This window comes from Zophobas morio, unplaced genomic scaffold, assembly GCF_036711695.1.
Source record: "Zophobas morio isolate AGI-343-1 ecotype UQ-CSIRO unplaced genomic scaffold, CSIRO_AGI_Zmor_V1 ptg000021l, whole genome shotgun sequence".
In the NCBI taxonomy this organism is placed as follows: domain Eukaryota; kingdom Metazoa; phylum Arthropoda; class Insecta; order Coleoptera; family Tenebrionidae; genus Zophobas; species Zophobas morio.
Genome location: NW_026972126.1, coordinates 11,654,309 through 11,671,321, shown reverse-complemented (window position 1 = coordinate 11,671,321; position 17,013 = coordinate 11,654,309). Strand labels below are relative to the sequence as shown.

The following is a 17,013-nucleotide window of genomic DNA, read 5'->3' as shown; positions in this document are numbered from 1 at the left end:
AAAATAAAAATATTTTACGACACAGAAAAAAGAGTTATGTACTTTGTGTTGTTTATCAAACATTTATCGTGGTGGCGGCACTGGAAGGAGATAACTTAGGGGTATAATATTTTACATATATTTTTCTTATATCGAATGTAAACTTTTAAAGGGATGAGAGTTAAAGAAAACCAAACTTGGGAAATAAGGAACACCCTACCCCACACCTATCCTATAATCCGTATAACCAGAGAGAATTTATTCTGAAACGAGTTTATAATTAGTAACAAGGTGTGTAAGATAGAATAATACAACATTGTTTAATTTTAGCACCATGAAATTAATTTATCTCAGTATTTGGCCGAGTGAACATCTAACGACTAACTTTCTTCCTAAATACAACCCTGAAAATTGTGCAAGTAACCTGCGGCGGGTTCGAAAAAGGTCTCTATTGGAAAATTGTTCGACTATTTTTGGCATAAATGACACTAACAGAATCGTTCTCTGGAACTCAGGAAATAAAAAATGACTGAGATTAATATAAATAATAACAAAATTTGGAGTCTACAGATGTAGAACTGTAAACTGTACTAAAAACGTTCCCAAAATGTAATGAAACGGTACTAAAGTTTTAATATCGTCTTTATTAGGTTACAATATATCAGCGAATGTTTATCAAATTTCTACTAGTGCCATCGTCAATTTAAATCAGTAGCATTCACAAGGGCGACCCATGGAGGAAATAATATATTTTTTTGTCCATGGGGCGACCTTAATCCTTTGGTCCCCTCTTTGACGCCGCCACTGTGATTCAAAACAATGGGAAATAAGCCTCATTTGTTGTATATTTGGTTGCCTATACAAAATTGTAGTCTTGTTAATTTCCACCTGCACTATTTATAACGCTTAAAAATCGCCCCAAATCCCGCATTTCTGCCACATCACCGTTCCGAATATAGTTGATCGAAAATTTTCGCCGCTCCCGCCTCCCCATCCTTCGCGCGCGAAAATTCGAACCCGCCCGGCCCGTTTGACGTGCGCAGCCCTCCCGTACGCATCCGCGCAGTCGAATGTTGCGACCGGTATCCGAGCCGAGTGTTTGTGCCCACCATCACGAGCCGAGAGTAAAGAAAATGCCTCCATTTTGTTTATTTTCGTCAATGAAAAGCGAATTCTCGTGCGAAAAATAAAATCCAGTCAGTGTCAAAGTTCGTAAAAATCCGTCACGTGTCATCAGTCCCACTCATTACATGTGTCTTGTGTGCAGCCCTCGCTCAGAGGGTATAAAAAACAGCAAGAATTGGTCGCGTCACGAGTAAGCACTTCGTCAAATTGACTACCGTCTCCGGCACTAAAAACAGTACCCATAACAATTGCGGCAATTGTTACGCGGCTGCGGACAAGGACCTCTTGGTGAGCGCGAGGAAGAACAAAGGTGTGTTCGGGTTCGCCAAGGACAGGACGGGGGCTGCCAGAACGCCGTCCCTCAACATGAACCACGTCACGGGGCAGTACAGGCGCAGCGAAGACAACCCCCAGGCCGAGGTGGAGGAGATGGAGACCCAGGAAGGTGAGTGATAGCGACGTCTGCCAACCGAACAAAAACTAACTCCCTGCGGCAGTCACCACCACCGAGTCCGTCACGGACACCGGGGGCGGCGAGATGGACCAGCAGAACGGGGAGGTGATCATCGGGCCCCAGCCGGACCCCGGCATGACGGTGCAGGACGCGGATATGGAGGAGGACGAGGCCCGCTCTGAAGCGACCTTCAGGTACACAGTGCAGCAGTTCAGTAAGCTCAAGGTGAGTGCTTGAGGGGGCGAATCGGGGCTACAAAATTAAAAGCACCCAAGCTTGCACACAGTGCATCTATTGTTCTTATTTTATTTATAGAATTCAAGTTCCAAGTTTGGTACTGGTGGTGCTCGTTTTGCGCTATTTGTGGGAATTTTACTAATTTGCTGCTTCATCACTATGTGCTGTTATTTTTAGGTGCACAAAGTGACATACGGACTCTTATTTGTGTGGGTTATCTTGTATATTTATACCATATTGATCCTTATTTGGGGGAGTTTAATGTGCATTTACATTCCAAAAATCCATCTGTTTTAATTATTATCCCCAAAAGTACATTGTTTTTAAATATGGAGTAATACAAAAGCGAAGATTGATTAATCAAAACGTAAACAATTAGTCGCTCATGTTCTTGATCATGCGAAAAGTTAGGTTAGGAAACCACATCATCCATTAAATGCATTTCATGTACATATTTATTATACCAAAGTAGGTATTTTATCTGCAAATGTTGACATTCTTGAGATAAACAATAACAATAATGGCAATTTTGGGTCATTGTCAATCACGACTTTCTGGTATCAGTCCAGGTTATTTATTAAATGGGGACTGAACAGGAAAAATCAATTTGTGACCTCTTAATTAAAAAGGAATGTTGGATTTAATCTTCATATTAGTCGGTCAAGTAATGATTTTGTATTGAATGAGAGTAATAAAATTCTAAGTCGTGCCGGAGGGACATAATATTTGCCTGAGAAGAATTTGATTAGTGGCAGATTGTGTGAGGTTAATTCGTTTCCTGTTTAATTTACTAACGTCTTCTTAACAAGATCATGCACGAGATTAGACGTCTGCGACAGTTTTGTACTAAATAAACGTTTAATTTAGAAATTGTTACGTCGAAATATTGATCTATTAAAAGTGGCGAAGACAAAGACTGATGTGTGAAAATATTGCGGATTTTTCAATAGACGAGATTCTTGGAGAGGAGATCCCAATATCCTGAATGTAACTTATTAAATTCATGTCCAGAATTTCGTCAAAGAGGCTCCATTTTCTTTCCACGTCATGTACTGCAGATAAAAACATCTTTGTAGCTGGAGCCGGGATATTTTTTTAGAAAAACTACTTTTATTACAGTGCAGTAAAGTCGGGTTACGTGTCATAACTTCAGTCACTAAGTTTAAGTTCATTGGTAAGTAAATGTTTGCTCTTTTTATGGAGGTATATTTCATTTGGGTGCAATAACTAAATTAATGTTCATTTTATTTAATTTTATTTCCTAGAACGTTGAAAAGAGTATAATTATTAACTAATTTCATTGGATGGTTACTCTAAATCGTACTCAATATTTAATTTTGTTTAAATAAATTCGTTAAAAACATGAGATTTAAAAATAAGAACAAAACTGTTTATAAGCTTTTAATATAGAATTTTGTTGGCTGCAGTTGGTGTGACTTATACTTGGTTATTTCTATTTGCTGCGAAATTAAACGAAAGAAAATGTGTGAATTACGGTATTGCGACGAAGTGGAAACCAATAATACCTTTATATGCAGAAAACGCGATTCTGAATTTCTGTTTTAATTTTTCTTCAAAATTTTCGTCAAGATCGCCAGAAAAAAATGTATTGACGTGAATGGATTGATAAAAATAAATTGACTACGCTTCACATTTAAAAAAATTTCATACAAATTTTTGCATGTTCATTCATAATCTTTTATTATATGGTATTTGTAGTATTAAATTATTAATAAATAGAACTACATACTTAAAATTGTTCTCTATTGTTCTAATTGTGACAAGCAATAAACAAGTATTTTCTTAATCACTATGTAGCTTTTTAATCATTTGGGTTCATTCTTGAAATACTCTTAAGCAAACAAACATCACAAATTAGTAACAATTAAAGTATTTAATTTAAACTTTCATAATTAACATAACTTATTGTAAATGTTTTTGTAGATACGCTAACAGTGATTGTTGACTGTTGCTAAAATGCGAATTAAAATGTGTCTTATCCCCACCAACAATGTGATGACACCACCTCAAAATTGTACGTGGTCCGTTATTTCAATTTTATAAGAGAAGATAGTTTTATACTTGTGGTTTATGAATCCGTCTTGTTGTTTTCCCATGGACGTTCAGAGAAGGTCATTGTTCATTGTTTGGTTAAACCAGTTCTTGAACCACCTGCATTATGTAGGTCCTTTTTAACAATTTTTTGGCAAGTTGAATATGACAAAAGTCTTAAAGATGCATAACCTGTCCGATATTTTCAACAATCTCTGGAGTTAATTTTGTTAATGTGCGACTTCCTGATTTCCTCTTAATGCTGCCAGTTCCACGAAATAATTTTACCTTAAGCAACACCAGGGAATTTTTCACGAAATTTCTGAAAACATGGGCTTCATTCACCACTCAAACGTTGCCGAAAATTGGAAAAACAAGCGAAACGAATTTGCGAAAACGAAAATAACATTTTGAAGTATGTGCATAAATATTTCATTACTCGTAAATCTTGTTGAAAGTTTAAAATTAAACGAACGTTTTCTATTCATGCAGATGAAGAATAATATCGGATTTCGCCGCATTTTTGAGGAGTCTTAACACTTGGGAATGTTTGCTATCTCACAGCGGTTTCTGTAGTCAGTGAACTTGTTTAAATTTGCGAAACCAAACCTTGATTAACAAAATTTCATGAAAAACATCCAAGTGCGCAATTCATACATAATTTACGCTACGCACACTTTGTAAACTTTCTTGCTCATTAAAAATGTACAGTTTCATTGTGGTGAAAATATAATATCTTTTCGGTTAATTTTTCATCCCGTAAGCTAGAATTTTATGGTGGTTGTCTGATTATAACCATTTTTCAGAAAGAAACTTTATCGGTAAAATAAGAATGTCGTCTTGTTCTCTGTTTATGGAACACATTCTTTCACTGGCACATCGTGGATTGCGGCAACAAATACCTACATACTTATTACCCGACTCTCTACTTGCATTTAATTGAATTTAAGTAAAAATCGTTGACTTAAGTCACCTCTTGTTTTATATTATGTCACGAACGGGTTGTAAATTTAAAACGATTACGTAGCGATACGTTAATTTCTAGGAGCAGTATATTACGGTTTGATTATTAATAGCAGTCGATCAGCATGTAGTCAACGTAATTTTTGCGGTAAGAGTTAATGAAAGTTGTTTTTTAAAATTAGAAAACTTTATTCGTTGACATTTAATTAAACTAATGGATGCAAATTCGATGCGTTTTAATTTGTTTGGAAAAAAATCTTTCATTCGGTTTTATTTTTAGCCGGATTAAAAATTAGCAACGTTAATTTGAAAAGTAAAAAAGTTTGGGGTGATCATGGCGATATGACGAAAATTTTATATCATGAACTTTAAAAACTTGTACGAGTGTAGGTAGTTGTGAGTTTGGTCTTTTTTTGTGGTATTTAAAAGAATGATGTTTCCCTTCGTAAAATTTGATGACCATTCATTCAAATTCCCAGTTCAACCCCTTGTTTTGCTAGCGTTTCTCCGGAAATAAGACATAAATATTAGAAGGAAGGGATGTGGAAAAAATTATGAAAATATCTTCATATTACACAACGTGTTGCTCCATGATACCTTATATCTAGTGAATGTTGCCGGTCTTAGGAATTGATATGGTTTCTTTCTTTGTTTGAAAAGTCACCTTCACAGCCACTAACAATTTCAAATTATTTTCCCAAGATTATAAACTTACAACAATTGTAATTACAACTAACGGGTGTTTATGTATGAATCCGTTAAATACGCTTTGGCTTTCAACAGTCACTTTAAAATCAATTTTAAAAATTCAAATTGATCTGCGTCTCGACAATGACTAATATACAAACTTAATAAATAACTCTTTAAACGCAATAAAAATTTTCTTGTGCAGACGTAATCACGCCAAGAAAAGCGGCCTCTTAAGGATAGTTGAGGCTTTATTTTTCGCTAATGAATATTGTATTCGCTAAGAATGGCGTGTAGTCACTTTTTATAACTGACGGTTGAAAAACTTTTTGCAAAAAAACGAGGCTGTTAACTAACGCATAATTTATTTAATTTATTCGATTGTTGAGCTCTGTCTAAGGAGCAGGATGTTCTAAATAAATCATAAACTAATTGAATCACGAGTCATTTATTCGATTATTGCCATGTACGTTAACTTTTCATCATACTTTAATTTTATAAACACTCCTTGTGGCTGCTGTAGAAGATTGTCGGAGAATAAAAATGTGGATATAAATTTTCAGAGTAATAAGTCGGGCATTCTTCTTGTTGTTTGCGTTTCGTTTAGTTTGATCTGACAGTCCGCAATAAAAGAGTTTTGTGAACTAGTTATTGCTTTAAAACTCGGGAAACATTTGGATACGTTATTAATATTCTTACGAGTAAAGTACATACATCTCGAGAAGGAATGGCGTTGCGTCATGTGTCTACTCTCTATATACGGATCAAATGATGCCAATAATAAATGAGTCTAATCAAATCACTAATTGTAATTATTAATCATTACTGTGGTCTAGTTTAATTATAATAAACAATATGTTAGATTTATGTTGTTAAATTTGTATGCACTAAGTACATGTAAATTATGGCAAGTGGTATAAAGATGGAGAATGGAGGTTTAACCTATCACCGTTTAAAAGAATGTAACATGACGCATGGACGTGCTGCTTTCTTGTTTTTCAGATAGATGGCGCTACAGAAAATTGTCATAATTTTTATCAAGATGTTTAAGCAAATAATACTTAAAACGTGTATATATTTAATGTGATGTGGTGCTTTCAGATCTTTCATCTACGACTACGACTTACGTATCACTTTCATGTTCTCCCCACGTTATACAGTAAAATTCAAGATATTCAAGTTAAAATAATGCACTTCTGTATTTGTGGTTTATGAATCCACCTTGATTTTGTTTATTATTGTTATTATAACTTTTATTGTTTCATTCTTCCTGTACTTTAGATACACCGGGTGTCTGGAAAATGGCGGATTAACTCTTCAGTGCGTTATGTACGGGGGTTTCAGGAGTCCCAAAAAAATAATAAAATTCGTTATGATGTAGATAACGAAAAAAACGTCTCCAAATTTTTATCATTTTTTGTAAAAGTTAGTGATCAGTATTTTGCTAAGGTAAAACTGATTTTGGCAAATAGCATATCTTCAAAGAAAAGAAAGGGTGGGTGGGCGGGGCTAGTGGCTGCTAAGATAAGACTGATTTTGGCAAATAAGATACCTTCCAAGAAAAGAGAGGGTGGGTGGGCGGGACTACTACCTGCCCAGATAAGAGTGAGTTTGGAAGATGAGATTTATCCGAAAATAAAACACCAGTCTCGCTTGAAACATATGCATTTTATATTATTTCTCAAACTAGTTTAATAATCCACATTGATTTCTATTTTTGTTTGTAGTGGTAAGAAAAAATCGTAAGCTCAAATTTTGTAATTTATCTAAAAAATTGGATGAATAAAAAAGTCAAAATGTTACCAGAAAATACATATTTAAAATTTAAAATAAGGATTTTTCAAAATTAGATAATATCAGTAAATTCCAGGATCCTCGCTAAAGAAAAATATATAAAAAGTTGGTGTAAAGTATTAAATAGAAATTCCCCATACATAAAGAGGGGGTGGGCGGGCGGGACTAGTACCTGCCAAGACTGATTCTGGGAAATGAGAGCGCAGCGAGGAAGTTCATGATGTTTCAATTCCTGAGACATTGTAGTGATCACAGAATCTTTAAAATCACATTTTTAAAATAGTGACGACGAATTGTTAATTTAGCTTCTCTGGGACACCGATACATATTTTTTAAGATGACACCAACGTGCTCGCTGCGCTCGCATTTTTTTCTTATTTTTTTCAGCTTTATTTTCATAGAAGTGTGCAGGAAATAGTCTCATCGAAGTTGTTTCTGTTCAATTGTAATAATAAATGTCTAGATTTAAAAAAATACACTGTTAGAATGCGAGCACGTTCATGTTTCCCAACTTTGGTAATCACATTTTTTTTTTAAGATTCACCTTTTTGTAGGCGATAAATATATTTTTTTATTATAATCGAATTCTCTTTGGATATTTTTTTAAATATCTTAAAATATCCGGAATGTCTAAAATGAATGTAATATTTCGTCGTATTTCAGTTTTATTTAAAACTTGTGATTTTAATTAAATTATATTTATGTGTATTTTAAGGTGCTAAATGTTCTGTTTTTGACAGATTTTTTTTAAACTCTTGGTTCTAGTTAAAAAATGGGTACAGATTTCAGCCTAACACGTTTTTCAATGTCAAAATTCAGGAAATAAATATTATTTGTAAAAGTATACGGCTTAAAAATGTATTCTGAATTTAAAAAAAAATCACATAAATTGAACCCATTTTGTCATTTGAATGTAATATATCAAAATTACCTTAAATATGTGTGTCTAAGTCAAATCTATTTTCGAAAATTTTATTTTATAAGGACTTCGAAGGCCATAATTAGAGAACCACTCTAACAGCTCATAAATTTTGGCAAAAGAATCTTTTCGTTTCCGGCTGTCTGTCCGTCAGAATGTCTGTGATCGATCTGTTGAAGGTTGTATTGAGCAAATAATATAGACGTCACCTTAAAATATTGGTGAACAAATTTCTTAAAAAAAATAGTAGAAACAAATCAGAGAAAATTAACTAAATTTTTCTCCAAAAGTTTTTTATATTGCATGTGTTAAGTAAGATATTTTTTTAACTTAAAATTATTTTTTTATTAAAACCTTTCGATAATTTTATTCGCTGTTCCTATCATTAATTTTAAAAATTGATCGAACTTTCATTCCTCTTATACCGGGTGTCTGAAAAATGGCGGATTAATTCTGCAGTACGTCATGTACGTTTTTTTTTTTTGATAATTTTTTGTAAAAGTAAGCAAAGTTTAGCTTTTTTCTAGTTTTATGAGCAAACAGTAGCCCCGCCCACCCACCCCTTCGTCATTCCAGTGACTACTATTAATATTGTTCAGTTCTATCTTAGCAAGTCGACCGAGTCTCTACTTTTACGTTTTCTCGACCTTTCATAACCCCTAGGGTACGAAGAAATAAGTCTCCCGTTTCCGTCTGTCTGCCGTCCCGGATTTTTATTAGACATATAATCTCCGAAAGTACTGGGCCGATTGTTGTCAAATTTTGTATTTGTAGTAGGAATATCATGTCAAAATGGTAACCAAAAATTGTCTAATCATCCACACCAATAATGCGATGACGTCACTTCAAAATTGTACATAATAAATGGGTTTTAAATTGTATAAAATAACATAGTCCTACACATGTAGTTTATGACTCCGAATTGAGTTTTTACCCGAACCGTCCAGATTTTTGGAAAAAAAAAATCAACATTATGAAACATTTTGCAATTTAATTTTGAATCTGCAAAACCGAGTGCTTTAAAATCTTGGAGATGTTTTAAAGTTATTATAGGCATGGTAAATTTTTGATCAAAATGTATTTCCTCATCCCCCCTGAAAATTTGATGACGCCACCCCAAAATTTTGCTGAAAAAATTCTATTCTAAATGTACAAAGTTTGATGAGTGTATACTTGTGATCTAGTAACACTGCATTAATATTTTTTAGATTTGCTTATACGAGGTGTCTGAAAAAAAATAATGACTGAGTGAATTTATTTTATTGATTAAATCAAGGATTGCAAAACTGCATATGTACTTTGAAATCTTGTTGTGAAGTTATTGTAAGCATGTTAAGTTTTTAATCAAAATGTGTGGGTTTATCATTTTTGCCGAATAAATTCTTTCGAAAATGTGCAAAATATGATCAGACTGTACTTGTAACTTATCATTGCATTAATATTTTTTAGATTTGCTTATACAGGTGACCAAAAAAAAATTAATGAATCAGTCAATTTATTAAAGAAAGTGGAACCAGAAGCGAGGCAAGTTCTGTCGAAATAACTTTCGACCAATTTTTTTTGTAGATATGTATAATGGCGTTTCTTCAAAATATTGAGGATTTTCTGCACTCCACATCCTCAAGTTTTGCGAGTTTATTATAAATATAATATGTATATATATTCTGGTAAGAACTTTTTCACAGACGGTAATTCAGTAGTGGGGTGGCCGTTAACCCCGCCTCTAACAACACGTTTTTTTTCGACTCACCAAACCCTCTTAAGGAAATCCTAAGAAAAATCCTATAATGTAAACTGACCTTAAGACTGATTTTGGAAAAACGACATACTATCTAAGAAAATTAAGGATGGGTGGCCCTGGATAGTACTTGCTAAAATAAGACTGATTTTGCCAAATGACATATCCTCTAAGAAAATAAAGGGTAGAGGGTAAATCACTTTGCAAAATCAGTCTTTTTTTGGCAAGTATTGGCCCCGCCCACCCACCCTTTATTTTCTTCAAGGGTATGCCACTTGACAAAATCAGTTTTATATTTTTAACAAGTACTAGCCCTGCCCATCCGCCCTTTATTTTTTTAAAGAGTAGGTCATTTGCCAAAATCAATCTTATTTTGATAAGTATTAGCCCCACCCGCCCACCCTTTGTTTTCTTAGAGGGTATATTATTTGGCAATATCGGATATTATCTTGTTAGATGAAACCAGGCTTCATCACTTTCCTCAGTTTTCAACATTTCTAGGTTCTACGTTTTCCAGATTTTTCACACTTTCCAGATTTTCTAAAATTAATAGACCCCAAGAGTTTTTAAGTCTTTGAAATTTTTGGAATCTCTGGAATCTTTAGAATCTCTAAGATGTGTAAGAAAATAATTAGGGCGTTCAAGACCCCTGATACTTGTAGGATTTATAAAAATTACTGGATTCTTCAGATTTTTACAATTTTTAGGATTTTTGTTTGGTTTAGAGTCTTTGGAATCATGGGTTTTTACAATTTTTTTAAATATTTGGAACAGAATTTTAAAAACCTTTTTAACGTTTGAGTCCTTAAGAGTCTTAAAAATTTTGTAAATTTTGGATACTTCAGAATTACTAGAAATTTTATAATTTCTAGGTATAATTCTTCCAAGATCTTTCCAATTTTGAAGATTTTGATGGACATTTCTTCTATTTAGAACCTAAAACTTTAGTTTATTTAGCATTTTTGGGGTTTTTACAATTCGCAGATTCTAGTTTACTAGGTTCTAGTTCTACTTTAAAATTTTTAGAATGTATCGAGTCTTTAAAATTTTTTAAAGCTTTTAAATATTTCAAAGATTTAGAAACTTTGGGATTTTTAGAATATCTACAATCTTAAGATTGTGTAACCTTTTGAAATTTTGAGATTTAATATTTTTTTAATTTTTGGGATTTTTTGTAATTTGCACATTTTTCAAAATTTCTAATTTTTTTCAGGTTTTCTAAAATTTATATCTAGATTTCAAGAGTCTAAATATTTGGAATTTTTGGAATCTCTAATTTATAGAGATGTACCGACTGTTGGTCTGGCCGACTAACCGACTAGCCGATGGTTCGGCCAGTAAAAACCGACTAGTCGGCCGACTGTTCGGCTTTGCTAAAACGGGTTTATAAATGCGACAGACAGTGTGTTTTTTTTTCTATTTCTCTGACTACCTTAAAAATTTGTTTTATTTTAATAAAAGGAATAACTAAAGTTCCTTTGTTTTCCAAAAAATGTGTTAAATTTGCTTGGATAATTTTAACATTTAATTTTTTTTAATAACTCAGTACAAAAATAAAGAATAACACAATTTAGGGCCAGTTTATACAATATTTTAACTGCGATTAAGTTGATCGCGCATTTAACAAGGCCATTAGCGACGTCTGATTGGCGTAGAGTCGGTCACATGGTACTTTAACGCGGGGTTAAAAATTAAATCGCAATTAAATATTTAATTGAGGTTCTGTGAACCGGGTTTAATTGCTTTATATATTATTTTAATTTTAATAAAAAAAAGCCGACCGATCGGCTGGTTAGCCGACCAGTCGCCGACTGCAGCCGACGATGAAAAACGGCCGAATAGTCGGCTTATCCGACCGGTCGGCCACTAGTCGGTACATCCCTACTAATTTATAAAAATTAAAGAAAACATTTTTCCGATCTTCAGGATTTTTAGGTTTTTAAGATTTTTGTTTTCTTTAAAGTCTTTGGGATTTTTAAAATCTTTGGCATTTTAAGAGTTTACGCGATTTTTACGAAATTTAGAATCTTTGGCTTTTTGGAATTTCTCTAGAACCTTTAGAATCGTTCAAGTATTCAAAACAGGATTTTACCGTTTGACCCCTTAGAGTCCTGACAGTCTTTAGACCCTTTCCAATCTATGGAAATTTTGAACACTTTGGGAAATACTAGGAGTTTTATACAGCCTAAAATTTCTGTAATTTTTAGGATCATTCGTTCCCTAGGTTCTTTAAATTTTTTTTTAAGATTCTATTGGATCTTTTTTATATTTAGAACATTAGAACTTTCGTTTATTTAGAATCTAAAGTGTCTTTACAATTCGCAATTTTCTAGTGTACATAATCCGTGAAAGCTTTTGACTTTTTGAATCTTTCAAACCACCGGAAACTTTGGAATCTTTAGAACTCTAGAATCACTAGAATTTCTATAATCTTTAGACCTTTCAGATTTTCTATATTTTTAGGTACTTCCGTATCTCTAGAACTTTTATCATCTTCCGAATTTTTAAATATTTACTATCTGTGAAATCTTCGAAATTTTTGAAATCCCTGAAATCCCTTTAGGATTCTTAAATTGCCGGCTTCTCTACCTTTTCTTAATTTTTTTAAATTCCTGAAATCCTTGTAGACCTTAGAGTTTTTGGTTAGAATATTTGGGACTTTCACAACATTTCGTCGAAATAAGTCTACAGATATTAAAAAAATAAGGCAAAATGTAACCCCGCCCGCCCGCTCTATCTCAATTGTGATGATTTTCTTTATTCGTCTTCAGCCAAGAGGGCGGAGCTTAACTGAAAAGTTCTTGTTTTTGAGTATCATGTTGTTCAAAGAATACTATGTATATTAAGAAAAAATAAAGCCAAAGGTTAGGCCCCACCCATACCCGCCCTGATCTCAATTCTCAATTGTGACGAATTTTTCATTCGTTGTCAGATCGAGGGGCGGGGCTTAGCAAAATCCATATTTGTCTACAAGAATTTACCATTTTAGACATGTTTCAAGTTTCTTCTTCAGAAAAGACGACTACGTATGTTAAGAAAAAAGGCACATTGTGAACCATTTTAAAGAGACGAATATTATTGTTGTGTGAAATAATTTAAAAAAACGGACAGACGGCAGACAGACCGGAGACCTATTTCTTCGTCCTCTAGGGGTCATGACACGTCGAGAAAACATAAAAGCATGGAGTCTGCCGGTGGACTCGATTACGTTACAAAAATCAACCAACTTAGTTCTTACCATATTTGAAACTCGATTAAAATTGCGCGCATTGAACCGATAAATACTACAAATCATAGGAACCATATTTTTTCGGTGAAATTATATCAAGTCATTCATGCTCGGTTTCTAAAAGCGTTGTTACCTTAATCCTGCTACCAATTGTTCATGTGATTAATTCAACAATGCATAGTAATATTCAAGATTAAACCTTAATGAGGCGTAAATATTTAATAAAGTTATTTATTTCTAATTTTCTTTCCATGAAATAACCCCAAATCTGATTGACAAATTTTTAAGTTCCCGTTTATAAATAACTGCAATAATTGTGTCACAATATTGTCATTATTGATCTTATTCCCCGATACGGTGACGATTCCGAAAATATTTACTTTTTGAATAATGCACAGCTTGACAACGAAAAATAATTAAATAGTTTAGGTAGAAACCTGAAAAGGTCTGTTTGGTACACCCACTTCCGGTTACATGACGAGCCGTTATTAGCAGCTTTCCATTTAACTATTCAATCATGGTAGATCCACTCCAGATCGGGTCGAGAGCACCTTTAAAACAAACAAAAACGGAACAAATTTCAGATTAAAACGCTAAACAAATCAATAGAAAGCGTCTATTGAAACATACTTAGGTTTCGTTTTATTTGTATTTTGCATTCGCGACAATTTATCATTGAAGAAATAAATCATTTCTGGATTTTTTAAAAAACTTGTACCGATTGAAAATAAATTGATGACGTCATAGCACTCTTTGTGTATTTTATATTTTATAATCATCGTGATGTTTCCACCAGGATTCCGCCTTGTCCCCTGCTTGCTACGTCAGAAACCTACCATGGAAAATCATGGTGATGCCCCGAAACAGCCACGGTCAGGACAGGACCGCACAACGCTCTCTCGGCTTTTTCCTTCAATGTAACGGTGAAAGCGAATCTTCTTCGTGGTCCTGCTACGCCGTAGCCGAGCTACGCCTGCTGTCGGTTCGTCCTGATGTGGAACCCTTCTCAAGAAAGATACAACACTTGTTCTATTCCAAGGTAAGGAAGGTCGCTCGTAGACTTCCATCTCCAGTTATGACAACGACCATGTTTAGGAAAATGATTGGGGCTTTTCACACTTCATGGCCTGGAATGATATTCTCGACCCAGAAAAAGGTTACATTAAAGATGATGCGATTACTCTGGAAGTACACGTCGTCGCTGATGCCCCGCATGGCGTTTCTTGGGACAGCAAAAAGCATACAGGTATGATCTAAAATAAAAACTCGTGTTTATTTTACTTGTCGAAATCCGCACTCGAGTGATATTTCTAGTGAGTTAGAAATGCGAAAAACGGGTAGGTAGCGAAATTCCGGTGAAATAACAAGTAATTAAAAGAGTAATCGTCGAGTGATTGTTGTAAAACATTTATACTTCGTTTCGCAAGTGAGTTTAATGGTTTTCAATTTGTATGTGCTTGTACATATAAATAGAAATTTGCCAAGGTCGATATAGTAAAAATGTCGTGTTTAAAAAGTACGGACTTTTGTAATTCGTATTTGGAATGGATGTACGGAGGAAATTAGAAAGTAGCAACGGTGTTCTGAGGGAGAAGTTAATTTCGTGTTCTTAATGAACCTGTTTCGCTGTCATTGTAAAATTAAACGAAACAATGGATACTGTGAATTTTGGTTTTTGTGTTGCTACTGTAGAAGTTATGAGGTTTTGAATTTTTTTCATGTTACGTTATTACCTCGTTAGCATTGTTTTTAATTAATTACTGGTTTCCGTGTATTGTGGGTAATTGTTTAAAAAATATGGTGTAGCTCTACGGTTTTGTAAATTTTTCGTTGAAGGAGAGAAACATCTGTCAATTAAAATATGTAATTACTTTGCTTGTAAAGTAGACTGAAGTATTTATTTAACCAAAATCTCTTGTTCAGGCTGGATTATTCTACTAGTTAATTTAAGAATTTTTAAATTTAGCGCAATTTTAATAAGACTGACCAATCAAAAGAAAATTTCTTAGGTCAAAGTGTGCTATTTGTCGACGATCAAGTCGCGACATCTCTTCGTAATCGATGCAATTATAACAAGAAATTGTATTTACCGACTCTCGTCATAGTCGCTAAAAATTTTACAGATTGAAGGTGGTACCAAATAAAATTGGTACAGACAAAAAACTTCAAATTTGAAATTTGTTATTAAATATTACATACTGAAATTTGTCCACAATTTTAAATATACTGTAGTAGAAAATATGAACATGATAATATACATAGCATACCATGATTAACTCAGAACCTTTTATAAAAATTGCATGGACTCCGGCGAAAAATGTATTATTTTATGTCCTCGTAAACCACCTAATCCCTTGTGTTACTGCTAATTACATTTATAAGCACATACATTAAATTACAGCTACATCCTTAGAGATTATTAAGTAGATATTAATTAACAAAACTTCACAGCATAAAAATCTCTAAAAAACTAAAATTAGACGTCGTATACTCACCTGTACTCCAGCAACAGTTCGGTGTATGTGGCGCCACCTATATTCAAACACTGTCAAAGTATCGACAAACGTAAAGATATTTTTTCAAAAATGGAAGCTTCCCATTTAAGAGTTTACGTGCGTACAAGAGTGGAAGTAAAAAAGTGTGAGACACGAATGCATCATTCGTTAGTTAACGTCAAATTATTTTCCTGTAACGCAAGAAATCGTCGCAAATTTTTCTTTCATAATTTTGTGTCGTAACATTTGTGTCCTTCGCTACTGTGTCGCCACCTGAGCCTTGAACTTGACACTTTTCCTATGAAAACATAGGTCGATGTACAATTCAATTATGTATCTTGCTCTGAATTAACCTTGTTAGCCCAAAATAACGATTCCATGTTGACGTAGTCGTCCAGTAAAGCTCTAGTTAAAGTTGTTTATAAATATTTATTGTTGAATTGTTGCGGTGGCTATTGTTGTACGTGTCTTTGCTAAAGAAAAAGAAAAAGTTGATGTCATTTCCTTCAAAACAAAAGGTGCTAATAGTATATTGATTTTTACGGCGTGTCTGGAGAATGGCGAATTAACTTTCAGAACGTTATGTACGGGGTTTCGAGAGTCCCAAAAAAATAATTAAAAAATTCTTCATGAAGTAGATTACGAAAAAAAATGTAATTTTACAAAAGTAAAATTGGCAACACTGTACGCACCTAATGCGTGAATACCTCCGGCTTACTGTCTGATTTCTTAGTAACAATGGTGACTGAAATCCACTTTTTATTTTTTTTTTAGGATAATAACAATAACGAGTTGTTATTTTTCATTAATAAATAAAGTATATATTATAAGAAAAGACACTGGGGGCTCCAAAGCACATTTCAAATTCTTTCCAAACATGAATACCTATAACCTCGAGATTGTTTTAAATTTTTCAAAAAAAGAAAAAACAGGGTCTCAAAATTATCTCAAAAACAGGTCTGGTCAGAATTTTCAAAAAACAACACCAAAGTTCTCCAAAATTGTTGGTAATAATTTACAAAAAAAATTCCGTGGGCTCCAAAATAATACACCATGAGTCTCTCGAATTAAAAAAAAAACACTAAAAGCTCAAAATATTTTTTCAAGTCCATCCAGCAACAAAACATCAGATTTCTTTAAATTTATCCGAAAATAAAACACCAGAAGACCTAAAATTAACTGTGATTATTTTAAACGTAGGCTTTTGAAAACTGACAATTTTTGATACGTCAAACATTTATTTGGATATTTTTGATTTTTTGGATTTTTGGAACTGTTGGATTTCTTAAGTTTTATGGATTTTTTAGATTTTTTTATTTGTTGGGATTTATTAAATTTTTT

General features: G+C 33.5%; 1 protein-coding gene across 2 annotated transcripts in view; it reads left to right on the top strand.

Annotated features, from left to right (window-relative positions):
- Positions 1–1,040: 1,040 nt before the first annotated feature.
- LOC135133110 (ubiquitin carboxyl-terminal hydrolase 7) overlaps positions 1,041–17,013 on the top strand; it is a 29,378-nt gene continuing 13,405 nt past the window's right edge. For both annotated transcript variants that reach the window (XM_064061375.1, XM_064061374.1), the window contains exons 1-4: positions 1,041–1,549; positions 1,602–1,783; positions 13,974–14,216; positions 14,273–14,423. In XM_064061375.1, coding sequence (XP_063917445.1) covers positions 1,471–1,549; positions 1,602–1,783; positions 13,974–14,216; positions 14,273–14,423 — 655 coding nt within the window. In that variant the 5' untranslated portion in view covers positions 1,041–1,470. The remainder of the gene's footprint in view (positions 1,550–1,601; positions 1,784–13,973; positions 14,217–14,272; positions 14,424–17,013) is intronic.